At 42.1% G+C, this 19174-nt stretch overlaps 1 protein-coding gene across 2 annotated transcripts in view; it reads left to right on the forward strand.

Moving 5' to 3' along the window:
• The window catches only part of LOC117748349 (zinc finger protein 2-like), a 40067-nt gene extending 25216 nt beyond the window's left edge, over window positions 1-14851 (forward strand). Inside the window, exons 1-2 of one of the 2 annotated variants that reach the window (XM_034558009.1) lie at window positions 7503-7589; window positions 12092-14851. In XM_034558009.1, coding sequence (XP_034413900.1) covers window positions 7529-7589; window positions 12092-14031 — 2001 coding nt within the window. In that variant the 5' untranslated portion in view covers window positions 7503-7528 and the 3' untranslated portion in view covers window positions 14032-14851. Of the gene's footprint in view, window positions 1-7502; window positions 7590-12091 lie in introns of those variants that run through there. The other variant, XM_034558006.1, reaches the window with a different exon arrangement.
• Window positions 14852-19174: the final 4323 nt, after the last annotated feature.

Raw genomic sequence — 19174 nt, forward strand, 5'->3', positions numbered from 1 at the left:
AGATTCTTTCAAAAAAGATGAGCTCTCGAAATTGGCGGACCACTATGGTATTGAACTTAATAAAAAGTTGAATAAAGCTGAGATGTTGGTCACCTTGAAGGGTCACTTGTTGGAGGGAAAAGTGTTGTCCCCAAAGTGGCTGACGGGGTTGGGTTAAAGTTTGAGCAGCAAAGGCAACTTATGCAAGAGGAACATAGGAATATTATGGAGCTTGAAAGAGTAAGGCAAGATGCACGTCTCCAGGAGGCTGAATTTGCCCATGCTCAGGTAAGACAACAGTTGGAGTTGGAGCGATATAAACTGGAGCTTATAAGTAAAGGAAAGCTTAAGGCAGATCCACACAAGGGAGAGCCGTTATCGTTTGATGTTTCTGTTAACTTAAGGTTGGTTCCTAAGTTTAATGAAAGGGACCCTGACATTTTCTTTGTTTTGTTCGAACGTTTAGCAAATGCTCGGAAGTGGTCAGATGCTGAGGGTACTCTCTTGCTGCCGTGTGTGCTTACTGGCAAGGCCCAAGAGGCTTTTTCAGCCATGAGTGTTACTGACAGTGGTAGCTACCAATTGGTCAAAGCTGCTGTACTTAGGATTTATGAGTTGGTACCAGAAGCTTATCGACGGTCACTTAAAAAAGAAAAGCAGTCTCACGTTGAGTTTGTGCGTGATCTAACTACTCATTTTAGTCGCTGGTGTGCTGCTGCACAGATGGATACGAAGGAGGACCTTGAGGAATTGATTTTGCTTGAACAGTTCAAGAATGCTCTGCCTGACCGTGTGGTTACCTACATTCAGGAAAGGGATGTCAGCAAGGTTACGGATGCGGCTAGATTGGCAGACGAGTTTGTCTTGACGCATAAAGGATTTTTTGGTGAGAGCCGTGGTCGTGGAGAACTTGGCTACCGAGAGCCTACGAGGGGAGTTAACTCCAGTAAGCCTTGGCCCGAAGGGGCAAATACATTTGCAGTTAAAGCAGACCGGGGCCGAATGGACCCCAATCGTGTCTGTAATTATTGTTTTGGCAAGGGTCATTGGCGAAATGAATGTCCAGTGTTAAAAAAAAGGCTAAAGCCGGGGTGGTTACCAGCAAAATCGTCTGGGGCGGCTGTGTCTTTGCGTGGGGAAGAAAGAGATCGTGCCATTGCTGCTGTGCGGGCGCACACAAAGCCTTCTTCAGAGTTTGAGGATCCAGGGTAGGCTCAGGAGCTGACAGGTTCCCCCACTCATCAGGAGATTGACCCTGGTTATGCTGCGTTTGTGTCTGATGGTTGTGTGTCACTGGTAGGAAGTGAGACAAAAGTACCTGTTAAGATACTAAGAGACTCAGGGGCTCTGGAATCATTTATTTTGGAGTCGGTGTTAAATTCCTCGTCAGAAACAGATACTGGTTCCTGTGCTGCTGCCCGGGGGATGGGTTTGACAGTCTTTTCTGCGCCAAAGCATAAGTTGACGTTTGTCTCAAATCTGGTGCAAGTGATGTGGTCATGGGAATGCGCCCTTCGCTGCCTATGGGGGGAGTACAGGTCATCCTAGGGAATGACCTGGCTGGCAGTCGGGTGTGGCCTGACGTGTCGGTGAATATGCTACCCCCCCAGGTAGAGTCCGGGGATTCCACGGCGCCTTCTGGAGTACATTCTGCCTGTGCTGTGACACGTGCTATGAGCCGGACCAGGGGTGAGTCGAGCATTGGGGGTTCAGAAATTAAAGGAATGTCTGTGTTTCCAGTGCCTGCTTTCCCCTTGCCTGTCTCTTGCAGTGAACTTCTCAAAGAACAAAAACAGGACCCCACACTCCAGGCTCTGTACCAGCAGGTTCTCCAGGATGATGAGGTGGAGAGTGCAGCCCTTGGTTATTTTCTACAAGATGGCCTGTTGGTGAGGAAATGGGTTCCTCAGGGAGAGTGTTTTATGGGGGAAGAGACCTTACAAATTGTTCTGCCCTCTAGTGTGAGACTTGCTGTGCTACAGACTGCCCATGATGGTGTTGCAGGTCATTTGGGGGTAAGGAAAACCTATGATAGGGTGAAGCGACACTTTTACTGGCCTCTTATGAAAAGAGACATTTCTGGTTTCATTCAAACTTGCCACGTTTGTCAGCTGACGGGAAAACCAAATAAAAAGATAGGGCCTGCTCCTTTGTATCACATTCCAGTTGCTGACCAGCCATTTGAACATCTGATCATTGACTGTGTTGGTCCCTTGCCACGCTCTAAAGCTGGTAGTAACTTCTTATTCACGGTGATGTGTCAGGCTACACGCTATCCAGCTGCATATCCTCTCAGAAACATTACCACTAAGTCTGTTGTAAAGGCGCTGACTCGGTGGTTTTGATGGTTCCTGAGTGTCGGCTTTGATGACTTATGTCGCCTCGATTTCCCCAAAAACATTGGTCCTATGAATTAAATCCAGTGTTCAAGAGAAACCATAATCATATTCTGGGTTATTTAATAATGACGTCACAATTTCAATACATCAACATAAATGCAAATAATACGGTAGACAACAGGTTCCACTCTGACTAATAACTCTTTATTATTATAGTGGTTATTACTGTCTTTTATTAGTACAAGTACATTGATTACTGTGTCTTTACTATTATAAATAGTGATAACTGGTATAAAAGCAATATTTCACATTAAACATAGTTATTCCAGCGCCCTTTGCACTCAGCACTACTGTCCTGCTGTTTACAAAAGTTATTGTTTTGTATTTCTGTGTTTGTACATTAAGAACAACAAATAAACATTTAGTCAAATTCCTTGAGTGTCTCCACTAATGAAAGCTGATATCAGTCTGAAGTCACGTTGTTCATAATGTGCTCCCTGCAGATGTCCAGCAGCCGTTGGCGATTAAAGCAGATGTCCCCCCTGAGTGCCTGGACCAGGACCTGGACCAGGACCAGGAACCCCTCCACAAAAAAGAGGAAACGGAGAAACTCTGGAAGGAAACCAGGACACCTGAGTCTGCTGCACCTGCCCTAGAATATAAAGAAGCCCTTGTAAGTCATGTGGGATGTAACACTGGCAACAAACCCTTCAGCTTCTACAAGTGTAGTAAAAGGTTTTACTACAAGGGGTTTCTGCAGAGACACATGAGATTCCATTTTGGAAAAATGTCCTCTAGCTATTTGGTTAGAAAGAAATGTTTTAGAGAGATGCAAAAGAAAGAATCACAGCAAAGAGTTCACACAGGAGAGAAACCATTCGGTTGTGATGTTTGTGGGAAACGATTTACAGAACAGGGGAGTCTGAAGACACACATGAGAGTCCACACAGGAGAGAAACCATTCAGTTGTGATGTTTGTGGGAAACGATTTAGTACACAGGCACATCTGAAGACACACGTGACAGTTCACACAGGAGAGAAACCATTCGGTTGTGATGTTTGTGGGAAACAATTTACACAACAGGGGAGTCTGAAGACACACCTGAGAGTCCACACAGGAGAGAAACCATTCGGTTGTGATGTTTGTGGGAAACGATTTACAGAACAGGGGAGTCTGAAGACACACATGAGAGTCCACACAGGAGAGAAACCATTCAGTTGTGATGTTTGTGGGAAACGATTTAGTACACAGGCACATCTGAAGACACACGTGACAGTTCACACAGGAGAGAAACCATTCGGTTGTGATGTTTGTGGGAAACGATTTACAGACCAAAGGAATCTGAAGAGACACATGAGAGTCCACACAGAATAGAATGTGTTCCTTTCATTTGTAAAAAGAAAATTGATGATGTAAGTTTTTTATGTTTTCTTTCTCGTTTTTAGTCAAACAAATATGTAAAATGTCTCAAATATTCCCTATTTCATTTGTTTGTAAATGTGAAGGAAGGCAACGTTGTCTTTGTTTACATCTAATGAATCTCCATTATCTGATGGAGGAAACTACAAACAAACAAGTCTGTACAAATATATCTGTATGTAATATGCATATTTCTGTGTATTGTTTTTAAATCTACATAAAAATAAACTTTTGCGAGTCTACTTTGTGTTTCTGTAACCATAGTGACACTTCGAGCCTATCGTTTTGTATAATTCCCTAGAAATAAGCTTATATGTAACTAATCTCACAGGAAGGTTCTTGGAAAAGATTTGATGGATAGTTTGCAGGAAAGTAGAGAAAAGAGCGAGTTGGCCAATGTTCTGCTCTTCATACTTTTCTGGATGGAAAAGAACAAAATGTACTTCAGCTATTTCTTCGCTCGGCTTCGGCCAATCAGCTTGTAGCTCACTTCGAGCTAAACACTCAAAGTCACGACTGTTTGCTGTGCTGGCTCCTCATTGGTGGAACGAGCTCCCCATTGACATCAGGACAGGAAGTCTCTACAGACTAAAAACACATCTTAGTGACTACACCTTGAATAGGGAAGGTAGAGCCGTAGTAGCACTTTAGTAGCACTTAAATGTCTCTTACCGATAGCACTTTGTAGTTTAACACTTTAGTAGCACTTAAATGTCTCTTATCGATAGCACTTTGTAGTTTAACACTTTAGTAGCACTTAAATGTCTCTTACCGATAGCACTTTGTAGTTTAACACTTTAGCAGCACTTAAATGTCTCTTACCGATAGCACTTTGTAGTTTAACACTTTAGTAGCACTTAAATGTCTCTTACCGATAGCACTTTGTAGTTTAACACTTAAGCAGCACTTAAATGTCTCTTACTGATAGCACTTTGTAGTTTAACACTTTAGTAGCACTTAAATGTCTCTTACCGATAGCACTTTGTAGTTTAACACTTTAGCAGCACTTAAATGTCTCTTACTGATAGCACTTTGTAGTTTAACACTTTAGTAGCACTTAAATGTCTCTTACTGATAGCACTTTGTAGTTTAACTTTATTGAAGAAATTGTACTTTCTCGATTCTTGTTGTTCTGAGTTTGTACTCATGGTTTAATGTATTTATTGTAAGTCACTTTGGATAAAAGCGTCAGCTAAATGACATGTGATGTAGTGAAATGGGAGGAAGTAGCGTGTGCTAGGACAGCTGGACACTGGCCTTGGGGGTTATGTGGTAGAGCCTGACCCGGTACGGTCCCGTAGGGGTCGTGTAGTGGCGACTGTGTGTCAGTGGTTAGCAGGTCCGTCTTTCAATCAGGGGGTTTGTGGTTCAATCCCCGCCCTAGTCGATGTGTCCTTGAGCAAGACACTTAACCCTGCATTGTTCCCTGTAGCTGTTCTACAGTGTATGAATGTAACATGATTGTAAGTCCCTTTGGATAAAAGCGTCAGCTAAATGACATGTAATGTGTAGTGGGTTTCCCATCGTACCTCCAACAATATGTTCTGTTTTGACTGTTGGTGGGTTACCACCTGGGATGTTAGTCCTTGTGTGAGTTAGCTGTTATATTTGTTCTGAAGCATACGGTGTCATGTTTTGTTGTTCTTGCTATTTCGGGTGCCATTTATAGTTTGGTGTACTCCTCTTAGCTATGTTCATTTGTTTTCTCTCGCTGATTTGAGATGTTGTGTTATTTTCTTTGTGTTTGCTGGTTACGAAACGGGGGCGTTTCTAATTGAGGGCGGGACGTATGTAACAGACTGTCTTGTGTGTTTTGTATTGGAGATGATATGTCCCTTTAGGGTTGCCGTAGAAAAAGAGGTAGCTGGAATTGGGGGTTACAAATAAGTGGGAAGACGTGGGCTTAACGACATGTCTCCTCCCGACTCCGTTTATTAACCGGTTATTAGTAGTGTTATTGGTAAAATTATAATAGTCGTATTTTATTCTTATTACTATAGTAGTATTAGTAGTAGTATTATGATGATTATTATTATAATTATTTTAGTCGTATTATTATATTAGTTTTTTTATTACTATTAGTAGTAGTGTTAGTAATATTTTAGTCACATTATTAGTAGTAGTGTGGTATTATTATTAGCATTAGTATTTTTAGTATTATTTCAGACAGACTTTGAACCCGTCTTGTGAGACAAAATGAAGGATGAATTATGATATTTCATCAGTAACGTTTTTATCCTACACGTCTCGTTTAAAATGTTTGAAGGAAACTGTTTGATTTAAACAGATCTGTAATAAACAATGTGGGCTCTTATTCCTCTCATCGTGGACTTGTTGAAACCACTGCAGCATGTGCTCACGTTATGATGACAGTGCATTTGCATCATGCTGAGCTCATCCTCTGTGATGACGGCCTTTTTAAAACGAGGAATGAATAAACAAGCAGCACAAAAAGTATTATTTTGTCCAAATTGCACAGTTACAATTTCTCCTCAGGTACACTTAAATGTATTGCATCATATTTGCTAACTAGATCACAGTATGTCTAAATTCAGAACCATCCATCCACTTCCCTCCACTTGTCCACAGGCGTCCCACAAGGATCTGTCCTGGGACCATTACTATTTTCTTTATATATTAATGATCTGCCATCAGTATGTCCTCATACCAATATTCAAATGGATGCTGATGACACTGTAATTTACTTGCATGGTGGCAATTTGGGAGATGTGGCAAAAGAACTCACTAAATCCATGGCTAATGTGACTAGTTGGTTAACGCAATGTTGTCTACAACTCAATGTATCCAAAACAGTATGTTTCTTACCAAAAGAAACTCTGGTAGTGTAGAACAGGAAAAAAGTTTGTAATCGGGTCAAATTCAATCTAACTTCCGGTTCTCACGCAACATGGTTCATTAGTACCAGCTCTGTCAGCACTAGACTGTAACTGCTCCTACTCGTCCTCAATCTGTCAGTCAATCAGTCTGACTGTCTTTAGGTCTGTATGTCTTGACTTTGCTGGTCGACCATTCACTCCACCTGCATGTATGTCTTTTGTTGTTGTTTACCTGTCTGTGGTTATATATTTAATTTACTCTGTATGCTTTTATGTTTTGGATGTTTTTATTCTGTTTATTTTAACATAGTTCTCCCTTATTTTATGTTACTTGTTTGTACATTGTATATGTAATCTTATGTTTTTAGGTTTGTTTCATAACATCTGCCTCGTGGGACTACTTGGCTAACTCTGTTACATTAACATAAATGTTTATATTAATGTGCACTGTCCCTTATCAAATAAACAAATAAGATTCAAAAGCTAAAGGGAGAGAGCTCCTTGTCCCATGAAGAGCTACTGACTGCTGACCCCTGGTGGTGGAAACAGGTCAGTGCACCAGAGTAAAATGTAAAAAACGTTTAAATGTTAAATAGTTTGGAACCTGTAATAGTGAACTGATTTTTAATATCGGGATTTTGTGTTCAGTATCAAAACCGGATGTGTGTCTCTTAACACGGTCTTACTTCCGTTTTCGGTCTGTGGCCCTCAGAGCCAAGCCCGTTGGTTCCTACTGAGTCATTGTAATAATAATCAGGAGGAATATGTTGTAATATTTTATTTGCTGGGATAAAGTATATGATTCATAAAAATAAAGTCGGACAGAGTTCAGTTGCCTTCAAGGAACAAACAGGAAGTCAAAGAAACGGTGACATCCAGTTAGATCTTCTCCTTTCCCACGTGTTCATGACGTCAGAGCAGCCGAGATGAAGGCGGACACACATCCACCGCGCATGCGTTGTGCGCAGCTCGACTCCCTGGACCGGCTCCTCGAACATGAGCTACTCACATCAGGTCGGTCCTTCTTCATTATCGCTCCCGGTCTTCGTGCTCGTTTTACGGGTGCAGGGTTGACGCTGCACACCTCGAGTCTGTCGCAGTCTATTTGCCGTTCATCGCGCTCCTCGCCGCCGTGGATATAGCGCGTCGCCTTTGTTGTTTACGCGGATTAGCTGTTAGCATCCCGAGAACCGGCGGTGCTGTTCCCGGAGGAAGAGACCCGATGGTCCCCGCTAGCTGAGCAGGAAGAGACGGGGAAGCCGAGCGGGGGCGTCGCATCCAGGGAGAAGACGTTTCAAACCCGTCCTCCTCTCCGTCTTTGTGGGAAACGCGAGGTCCCAACAAGATGGAGGCGCTAACAGCGCTGCCATTAGGGAACAGACCTGGACAAAGGGCACGTTAGCTGTCAGCATGAGGCCACACTGTCTACACAGGGAATTCTCGCATGTTATCGCGATAGCTGCGTACACCCACAGACCTATAAACGTGTTCCAACATAAAGACCATGGGAACTAACGGCAGGGTCCGAGTGAAGAGGGGACCCCATTGAAAGTGTTATTATTCTTCCTTTTCTGATTCTTTTTTTCTACATTGGGCACATATTGGTGGTACCTGCCATACAAAACTCACCACATTAGGAAAGCTTGTCAGGCGTGGTGAAATTAGCCATTTGATATAGACGTCAAATGAATATTCATCGGAGTGTCTCGCTCACCTTCCCTCTTGGTTGACATCCAAGCCAGGACTAATTTCTTGCATCACTTTTCTTTTTACATTTAATGTACATGACGTGGTCTAGACTTCACGTAGAGACACATGATGCATGTATCTGTTCACACTGTAGTCCATGTGTCCTTGAGCAAGACACTTAACCCTGCATTGCTCCCCGTAGCTGTGTCTACGGTGTATAATGTAAAGTGTCTTTGAGTATCGTGAAAAGCGCTATATATATAAATGGATTATTATTGTCAAAAAAGCCTCTCAGACCCCTGAGGTCTGCCATTTTGTGAAAAACACATAATTGGGCACTTCTCCTACACGCTGGGTCCGATTGGCTTTTTGATATCTTATTGTGTTAAGGAAATATGGACCAATAAACCTCTTAGGCAGGTCTTGTTTTTTAATGCTTATAACTTCAGCAATATTGGGATTAATCACTCAAAATGTGCAGGATTTGTGCACATTGCATCCTTTAACATGCACAAAAAAATATTGTGCTATTTAATCACTAGGGGGTGCTACAGTAATTCGCCCAATTTGGCTGTGTTTGTCATTTTTCACCGTTTTAATTTGACACTCTCCTCCCACAGAATGTATCCGATCATATCCCAAAAGTTGCTAAATTTGACATGCATATCAGGACTGGCACCTAATCTGCACCTAATCAGATTTTCTGCCATTTTGAATTTTGTAAAATACACATTTTTCCATTTTCTCCTAAACCATGGGTCCAATTGTTCCGAAAATTTCCGTGGTTCATTATTTGTTCAATCATCATAAGTTATCAACATCTTGTTTATCTCATTGCGTTCAGAGGATATGGGCCAATGAACTTTCTTAGGGGTGTGGCCTAATATTTAAAGACGCATAACTTCCAAATCACTTGGCCTATCTTCACCAAATTGCTAGCCTATGTCCACATGGCATCTCTAAATCTACACTAATTCTTTCATAATATTTGAACATTAGGGGGCGCTGCAGTCAATTACTCAATATATGCATTTTTAGCCTTTTTTCATGTTTTTTCACGTTTTGGGGAGTATAACCAACTCCTCCTAGAGATTAAACCCGATTCCTTCCAAAGTCGGGCAGTCTTGAGGATTTAAAAAATATAAAACTGTGCATTGGGCGCAACGGCAAAGAAACACAATACACCATGAAAATTTAAGTTTTTTTAACTCGGCCATACATTATGTAATCTGCTCCATATTTCTCATATGTCATGACATCCTGACCCTGAAGACATCCATATGATAATTTTGAATTCTAGTCATAGCGCCACCTAGTGGCAACAGTAGGCTACATGTTTTCTACTTGTATACCCTTCTCCTCACAGATTAATCAGATCCCTCTCAGAATGTGTCAGAATAGACTTAAGACCTTGATAATGCTTCACTGTGATGATTGTATGGACTCGTTGGAGCATCGGAGAAGTTTGATCGGCGAAGTTTGATCCTTCGCCGTGACCGAATAAACCAATATAACATGCTTCAAACGTAACTAAATTTAGCACACACGTTTAAAGTCAAAGATGTAGTTACGTGATACAATTTTAATGCTTCACAATGGCAATATGGCTCGATAGCGCCCCCTACAAACATTAATTTAAGCAGCCCCAGCGCTATGTTTCACCTACATTAATGAAACTTGGTAGGCATATGTAAAACAGGTAAACTGAAAATAAAGTCTCTTGGCACCATGCTCTAAACGGTACCGGAAGTCAGCCATTTTGATTTGTGTGTGATTTTTCCATTAATTCTTGTGTATTTCTTGCCACTATACGTTACTGAACTCCTGATGAAGGGAATTTTATCGGATCCACTTCAAATGTATTATGTTGATGCATGTTGTCTCGGGCCATACGGTGGATACAGCAAGTGGTGGACTGTTTGCAGTACAGTATAATTTCCAGCATCGCTCCATGCAGGAAAAAACGACTAACTCACAGACGCTCACTCTGACGGTCACAGACATTGAGCCGGCGTCCGGCCAGTACCCCCGACGTGGAGGAGGAACGAGGACCCGCACATCGCTGCTTGCAGCTTTAATTGCTTTTATAATACAGTTGCCAGCGACATTATAAATAGTAGGTAAATATTAAGCTGCCTTTCAGCACAAAATAGGTGTAGCCACCAAACGTTGAGTATCGCATTTCAGTAGCCAAGAGAAAATAGTTCCTGTGTGTGGGTCTGTTGCTATGCAACAGACAAACAACATTGGGAACATCACGTTTGTTAGCCTAGCTAGATCTCACTCCATCTCATTCATTCACATCGCTCATTTTATAAAAGTTCCCATTAAAATAAGAAAAAATGACAATACACTTGCTACTACACTTTGTTCATGTTGATTTGAATATTTCCATTACTTGTGCATCCGTGGAAAACGTTTCTCATGTCCCCTTCGTCTCTGATGATATTGCTTCCGACCACTCTTGCTCTCTTTGCCGGTGGCTTGGTGGTGAAGTGCCTTCTCCAGAAGGATATCACTCCAATGCTGTCTTTCATTTAGATCTGGTGCCCAGTAGCTTTGAAGGGAGCTTATTTTCATTGCGCAACATTTCATAGGTCTCAATTTCTTTCTTATCCATGGTGGCATGACGTCCACCTGAAGTTCCTCTTCAGCTAACCGCTCATCAAAATATAAAAGTTCACACCAACATGTTTGGTAACTGTGAAGCTTGAAATGAAACCAACAGCCGTGCAAAACCTACCTGTTATTTTGAGTGCGCATTGATATGGAACGCTCAGATAAATTAAACAGGCGTACAGGACTTTATGGCTGAATAAAGTACACCCCGTGACTCACTCTCAACCAATCAGAATGCTTGATTTCATCTACCCGTGTTATAAAGGATTTTAATTCTTCAAAATGGTAATTCGGCTCGATAGCACCCGCTACAAATATTAATTTAAGCAGCCCCAGTGCTATGTTTGACCTACATGTCTAAAACTTGATAGGCATATGTAACACATGTGAACAAAAAAGAAAGTCTCTTGGGACCATGCTCTAAACTGTACCGGAAGACGGACATTTTGATTTCTGAGTGATTTTTTTTCATGCTTTAGTCCAGCCCATTCCTCCTAGGCAAATCATCGGCTTCAAATCTGGGCAGTACAATCTAAAAAACGTAGTGATTAAAGATTTCCAAAATCGTGTTGTCTCGTGAAAGTCTGTTGCTGTGACAACGCACTCTTTTCCATAAAGGCAAAGATTTTTTGTGGGGCTAAAAATGCTCAAAACACACCTTAACTTAGCACACACTTACATGTAGTTGTATGATATGATTTTAATCCTTCAAGATGGCAGTTCGGCTCGATAGCGCCCCCTACAAAATTTCAACAAACCGTTGACACATTTTGAAAAAGAAGCCCTCGCAGTAGGTTTGAGATAGAAATCCCAAACTTGGTAGCCGTATGTGACACATGGAAACTTCAAAATAACTCTTGGGATCATGCTCTAAGTTGGCCATTTTGACTTTTGTGTGATTTTTACTGTTCATTTATTCTTGCTTTGAAATAACAATCTGCTCCTAGGTAAATCATCGGATAGACTTCAAATGTGGTCAGTACAATCTAAATACCTTAGTGATTAACAGTTATGAAATGAAGATGCTTTTCCAGCATCACTCCATGCAGGAAAAAAAACGTTTAACCCGTGGATGCTTGGTCCGACGGTCGCAGACACTTGGCCACGTGAACCGGTGTCCAGCAAGTACCCGATCAATGCTGCTTGCAGCTTTAATCAAAGTTGATATCAGTCTGACGTCACCCTTGTTCATAATGTGCTCCCTGCAGATGTCCAGCAGCTGTTGGCGATTAAAGCAGATTTCCCCCCTGAGTGCCTGGACCTGAACCAGGTCAACACGAAAGAGGACCCGGAGCCCCTCTACGTGAAAGAGGATCCGGAGCCCCTCTACGTGAAAGAGGATCCGGAGCCCCTCTACGTGAAAGAGGATCCGGAGCCCCTCTACGTGAAAGAGGATCCGGAGCCCCTCTACGTGAAAGAGGATCCGGAGCCCCTCTACGTGAAAGAGGAGCCGGAGCCCCTCTACGTGAAAGAGGAGCCGGAGCCCCTCTACGTAAAAGAGGAGCCGGAGCCCCTCCAGATGAAAGAGGAGCCGGAGCCCCTCTACGTGAAAGAGGAGCCGGAGCCCCTCTACGTGAAAGAGGATCCGGAGCCCCTCCAGATGAAAGAGGATCCGGAGCCCCTCTACGTGAAAGAGGAGCCGGAGCCCCTCTACGTGAAAGAGGAGCCGGAGCCCCTCTACGTAAAAGAGGAGCCGGAGCCCCTCCAGATGAAAGAGGATCCGGAGCCCCTCTACGTGAAAGAGGAGCCGGAGCCCCTCTACGTGAAAGAGGAGCCGGAGCCCCTCCAGATGAAAGAGGAGCAGGAGGTCCTCTACATAAAAGAGGAGCCGGAGCCCCTCTACATAAAAGAGGAGCCGGAGCCCCTCTACATAAAAGAGGAGCAGGAGCTCCTCTACATAAAAGAGGAAAAGGAGCCCCTCTACATGAAAGAGGAACCGGAGCCCCTCCAGATGAAAGAGGAGCAGGAGCCCCTCTACATGAAAGAGGAGCAGGAGCCCCTCCAGATGAAAGAGGAGCAGGAGCATCTCTGGACCGGTCTAGAGGGAGAGCAGCTTACGGTGCTGCAGGAGGCCGATCTCACCAAGATCTCATTCACTGTTGTTACTGTGAAGAGTGAAGATGACAAACCTCAGACCTCACGGCTTCATCAAAGCCAGACGGAGGACAACAGAGAGGCGGAGCCTCCAGCCGGCAGCTCAGCTACACCGATAACAACAGAAACTGATGGAGAGGACTGTGGAGGTTCAGGACCAGTCAGGAACCTAAATCCACATCGTCATTCACATCCAAATGCTGATGATGAAAAGGCTTCAGAATCTTCTGAAACTGAAGTCATTGATGGTGATTGGCAAGAACCGTTGTCAGATTCTGGACCTGAAAGTGGAGACGGGGACAATTGTAGAAAAATGTCAACAACCTCTTTCGTTAGAAAGAAATGTTTTAAAGTGAAGCAAAAGAAAGAATCACGAGGAGAGAAACCATTTGGATGTGATGTTTGTGGGAAATGTTTTAAAAGCAAGATAAGTCTGAAGATACACATAAGAGTCCACACAGGAGAGAAACCATTTGGTTGTGATGTGTGTGGGAATAGATTCACAGTAGAGGGAAATCTGAAGATACACATGAGAATCCACACAGGAGAGAAACCATTTGCTTGTAAACTTTGTGGAATCAGATTTTCAAGACCTGGAAGTCTGAAGAGCCACACAAGAGTCCACACGGATGACAGGCCATTCAGTTGTGATGTTTGTGGCAACAGATTTACACTACAGGGGAGTTTGAAGAAACACATGAGAGTCCACACAGGAGAGAAACCATTCAGTTGTGATGTTTGCGGCAACAAATTTAAAGAACAGGGACGTCTGAAGATACACTTGAGAGTCCACACAGGAGAGAAACCATTCAGTTGTGATGTTTGTGGCAACAGATTTATAGAACAGGGGAGTTTGAGGAAACACATGAGAGTCCACACAGAAGAGAAACCCTTCAGTTGTGATGTTTGTGGCAACAGATTTAAAGAACATGGAAATCTGAAGAAACATATGAGGGTCCACACAGGAGAGAAACCATTCAGTTGTGATGTTTGTGGCAACAGATTTATGGACAGGAGAAATCTGAAGAAACACACAAGAGTCCACACAGAGTAGAATTTGTTTATTTCATTTGTGAAAGATTGATAATGAAGTTTGTGTTGTCTTTCTCTTCTGTTTATTAAAAAAAATATGTAAAATGTTCCCTATTTAATTAGTTTGTCAATGAGATGGAAGGCAAAGTGTTTTCTGAACATCTAAAAACAATGACAACATACTGTGTGATGAAAGAAACTAAAAGCTCTGTACAAATACATCTGTATTTAAAATGCATGTTTCATTGTAATGCTTTTAAATCTACATGCAATTAACTCATACAAGTCTACTTTGTGCTACTGAAACTTTGGTGACACTTTTTTAAAGCACACCAGTGTACTTTTCGTCCACAAGGTGGCGCAGTGAGACGATGAGAACATTGTGTCGTCTCTACTGGACTTTCAGAGCCTTTTAAAAACAAAACTAAGTGAACCCGTAGTTTGGTTGTTGTTGTTGTTGTTGTTGGCGCTGATGGTCCAAAGCTCCTCCAGATTTGTTGTTGTCTGGAAACCAAAGGCAAACTGCAAGTCGGGAGCATTTAGTGTCCAACGTTTAGTTTGTGTGCTGTGGAGTCGATACGTATCCAGACAAAGTGATCCAGTCAACTGAAGTGTTGCATCGTGTTTTCACAAAGTGCAAACAGGGAGAACTTCAGAGTGCAATTTTAGATTTAGACCTTTTTAAATTCTGTATAGACTAAACTGATCTCAGCTGGTTTGTTTTCTTGGTTGGTCCCATAACTTAGTATGATTTCCCAGAAATTAACTGAAGTGTAACTGTAAACTCTTATATTTGTGAAAATGACTTTCAATTAATTAAATGAATTTAATTACTGGTCAAATGTGTCTTCATGCAATTTACAATTCTCTCTCTATATATATATACACACACATTTATATATATATATATACATTTATATATATATATAAATGTATATATACTTTATATATTTATTTTTTTACTCAGATTGACGGTCAATCAATTGACCTCTTTTTTCCATTCTTATTTACTGATAGAGATCTTCACACTCCTTGAATTCACGATCCACAGAGAGAGAAGATCCCTCTTAAGGGAGGATCTGGTCTGCAGGGCCTCTGGTCTCACTCCTATCGTTCACTCTCTCTCTCCGTAGCAACACTCTGAAGCACAGATTGACCATGTGACCTCTTCTGGTTCCTCTCCATCTTCTCCGTGTCCTTTGAGGCGTGGAGGGAGATGCACGGAGCCAGATGTGCGTGTTGTGGTCGGGGTGCATGAGTCGGGCTCTGCAGCGATGCCACCATGTTATAATGACACACTGTGTGTAGCTGGTAGTGTGCAGCCAGCAGCCTGCAGCATGAGGCCTTTCTGAGACTCACATATAAATAGATGCTTTTGGATTCATTGAACAATGTGGATCCACTTTTTCTAAGTTTCACATCTTTTCAGGTGAAAATCAAACCGTTCCCTGTTGATGATGCTGAAGGTGTGGAAGCTGTTTCAACCTAAACCTGATGCTTTTTGTTCCACGATGAAGATATTATGTTTATTAGTTTGTTCAGAAACATCAAGGAAAAAGTAAATGTTGTCTCTTTCCACTCTGTAGTAAACTTGTAATAAACAATGTGGGCTCTTATTCCTCTCATCGTGGACTTGTTGAAACCACTGCAGCATGTGCTCACGTTATGATGACAGTGCATTTGCATCATGCTGAGCTCATCCTCTGTGATGACGGCCTTTTTAAAACGAGGAATGTATGATAATGTAATGTATGATTCAAAAGCTAAAGGGAGAGAGCTCCTTGTCCCTCAGACATGAAGAGCTACTGACTGCTGACCCCTGGTGGTGGAAACAGGTCAGTGCACCAGAGAGTAAAATGTAAAAAACGTTTAAATGTTAAATAGTTTGGAACCTGTAATAGTGAACTGATTTTTAATATCGTGATTTTGTGTTCAGTATCAAAACCGGATGTGTGTCTCTTAACACGGTCTTACTTCCGTTTTCGGTCTGTGGCCCTCAGAGCCAAGCCCGTTGGTTCCTACTGAGTCATTGTAATAATAATCAGGAGGAATATGTTTTACTATTTTATTTGCTGGGATAAAGTATATGATTCATAAAAATAAAGTCGGACAGAGTTCAGTTGCCTTCAAGGAATAAACAGGAAGTCAAAGAAACGGTGACATCCAGTTAGATCTTCTCCTTTCCCACGTGTTCGTGACGTCAGAGCAAACACAGTAAACAGTAATCACAGTCAGAGTGGAGGTGTTTTCTCTCTGTAGCCTGTTAAACAAACTGTATTTATATATAGTTTGTGGTATTTATACTTTCTTCTGCTCACTAACTTCTAACAATAATATGCAGACAATAAAACACCAGAACTCGGTGTGACCTAGAAGTGTTGACTCGATAGTGTTTTAAATGGTAATGTTGATTCAAAAGATGATAATCAGAAACATGACTCAGACTAAAGGACCAGCATTCCTCTTCCTATGGGATGTTGTTAAAGACTAAACACGGATGACTTTGCTGTAAAATGCACTTCCTGTTCTGGAGGCTGTGGTTGAGACGCTGAGGACGAGAGTGAAGGACAAAGTAGGTGTCTCTGTTGATGCCTGTTCAATATACTAACTTCAATAAATACTTGACAACACGCTCTTGTTGTCGGTCTGATGTGTGTGTCATACTTATTATCTGACGTCAAGTCGAGCTGAGACCAGTTTCCTCTTCATTCAGTGTGTAAATGACACATGCAGACGGTTGTCTGTGTGCTTTCTCACATCGCTTGTGTTTTATATTCTACGGACAAACATCTCCATCGTCGTAACGATATTCTAACTGTGCAGCACGAACCGGTCCAGATGACACACGCCTGGTCCCCATAAGGACCCACATTGAATACACAGTCAGTGTGTGTAGAAACATGGCGGTGGAGCGGCTTGCTGCAGCGTTCACTTCGGAGTTCATCAGCATTCACGAAACGTGATCCATCTTCACGATGAACGTCTCACTTGTTGACTTTTTTACAAAAATAAGATTACGGGTCCCGTCAAGAATCGAACCGCCGATCATGTAAAACCATTTTAGTATATTCATATTAAGATTGACATTAATAGATAAATCACTAATAAATCACTATCGCAGCATAATAGTCATCATCAATAAGTGCGTTTCCTTCTGTCTCGACCTTAATGCACGTAGCAGGTGCTCTGCAGTCACGTATTTGAGTTTGGTGGGTGGATGCGAGAAGAAAAGGCAGTCTGTGCCAGAATATATGGTATAAATATTACTATATTCCAAGGTTACTAATTTGCCCAAGTTCAGGTTTTATTATTGTGAATTTCTAATGTAAATGAGAAATGCTTTGTATTCCTGAATAGTGACTCAATAGCTCAGTGGTAGTTCAGGAGAGATCAACACGGCAAATGTTGGACATGATGGCAGTTTGAAACTTTGAGAAAACCGTAATTCAATATTTTTTTTTGTCGTTAGTCAACTGTATTCATAACGTGAGCACATGCAGCAGTTGTTTCATGGAGGAAGAAAAAGCCCACAATGTTTATTACAGAGTGGCAAGAGAACATTTGTACTCTTTCTAATATTTCTCCCACCTGCAGGGACGACAGCCAGTGGCAGACTCATCACAGTCGTTACCTGCAGATTTACACATTATAGTTGGACTGTGTAAAACATCACAATGAACATGTTATACATCAAATTAAACAAGTAAACTTGGGCTACAAGACTCGGTAAGCCATTTCCACACAACTCAAACACCAACTGAAAGAATTATTAAAATATCATAATCATCAGGAGTCAGCCCACTCAGCACGTTTTTGGAACTAGCATCCCGTAGCTCGGTGCTAAAAATCCTTCTGCACCAAAGCATCTCTGAGATATGAGCCAAAGAACACAGCAGCATGAATCGCTTTAGTGCTTATAGTCGCAAATGTTGCTTATCTTTGGATTTTTTTGGGGATTCTTCTAATCAACAAAGACTGCTATATTTGTCTTGTTCACGAGTGAGGGTAAGGTGGAGCGGGAGATCGACAGGCGGATCGGTGCGGCTGCAGCAGTAAAACAGGCGCTGTACCGGTCCGTCTTGGTGAAGAGGAGCTGAGCCGGAAGGCAAAGCTCTCCATTTACTGGTCGGTCTACGTTCCAACCCTCACCTATGTATTGTATTGAACACCATAAGTAATATACAAGTGAAATATATGGTTTGGTACATGAGAAAATTCAAATTGCCCAAATGCCCATTTGGCCTAATTAATCTGTACTAAAACCTCTAACTTTGTTCTGCTTTACTTTTTCATAGTCAAACTTTTCAGAGAGACTGATCACATATTGTGTTATGATCTTTGTGGTTTTTGACCTTTGCTCTGCATCCTTCCAAGAGATAATCATCCTGAAAGTGCTTTTTTTCCTAGGCGAACCTGGAAATTCAACTTTTGCTGTCTTTCATCTTTATTTACTCTTAACCAGTAACACATATACTAATATGTACACGTCTGAACAAAAGCACACATGGTTTGCCTTTATTATAACACCAACATTAGTAGCCTTTGTGGTTGCTAAAATACACCCTTTTTAGTTTGGGTATGTTATTTAGAGTGGAAACCTAAAACATAGGTTGATTTTCAAAAGGTTAAATAGAATGAGGCGTCTAGCTAACGGTGTCGTAAAGGCCAGGATGCGTCGCCCTGTCGATGGCAGATTGGGTATTTCCGGTGGTTGGATTCCAAAAAGTGTTGAGAGGGGTTCGGGATCAAGTTTTACTCCCAATACTGTGCCAAGCGTATCGAAGATTTGATCCCAAAAATCTTTTAAATTGTGCACGACCCAAACATTTGGGTACGGTTGGCAGGTGACTGTTTACACCTATTGCAGCTGTCGTTCATATTTGGGTCGATTTTAGCCAGACGGGCATTTGTGTAGTGAACATGAAACAAAACGTTGCATTGCAACAGTTCGTGTCTCACAGATTGAGGAGTGGGACAAGTCCAGAATGCGAACCCACCGGTTGTCAGATATGGGTCTACCAATGTTTTTGTCCCAGGCCTGTTTTAGATGACATGTCATGGTTAAGGGAGTCAATGGAGCCGTAGATCGTTGAAATGGAGCCCTTTCGCATTGGAACCAGAGTAAGCAAGTAGTCAATCAGAGATCCAGGAGGTGGTTAGGAAAC

The sequence above is a fragment of the Cyclopterus lumpus genome, chromosome 19 (assembly GCF_009769545.1).
Source record: "Cyclopterus lumpus isolate fCycLum1 chromosome 19, fCycLum1.pri, whole genome shotgun sequence".
NCBI lineage: Eukaryota > Metazoa > Chordata > Actinopteri > Perciformes > Cyclopteridae > Cyclopterus > Cyclopterus lumpus.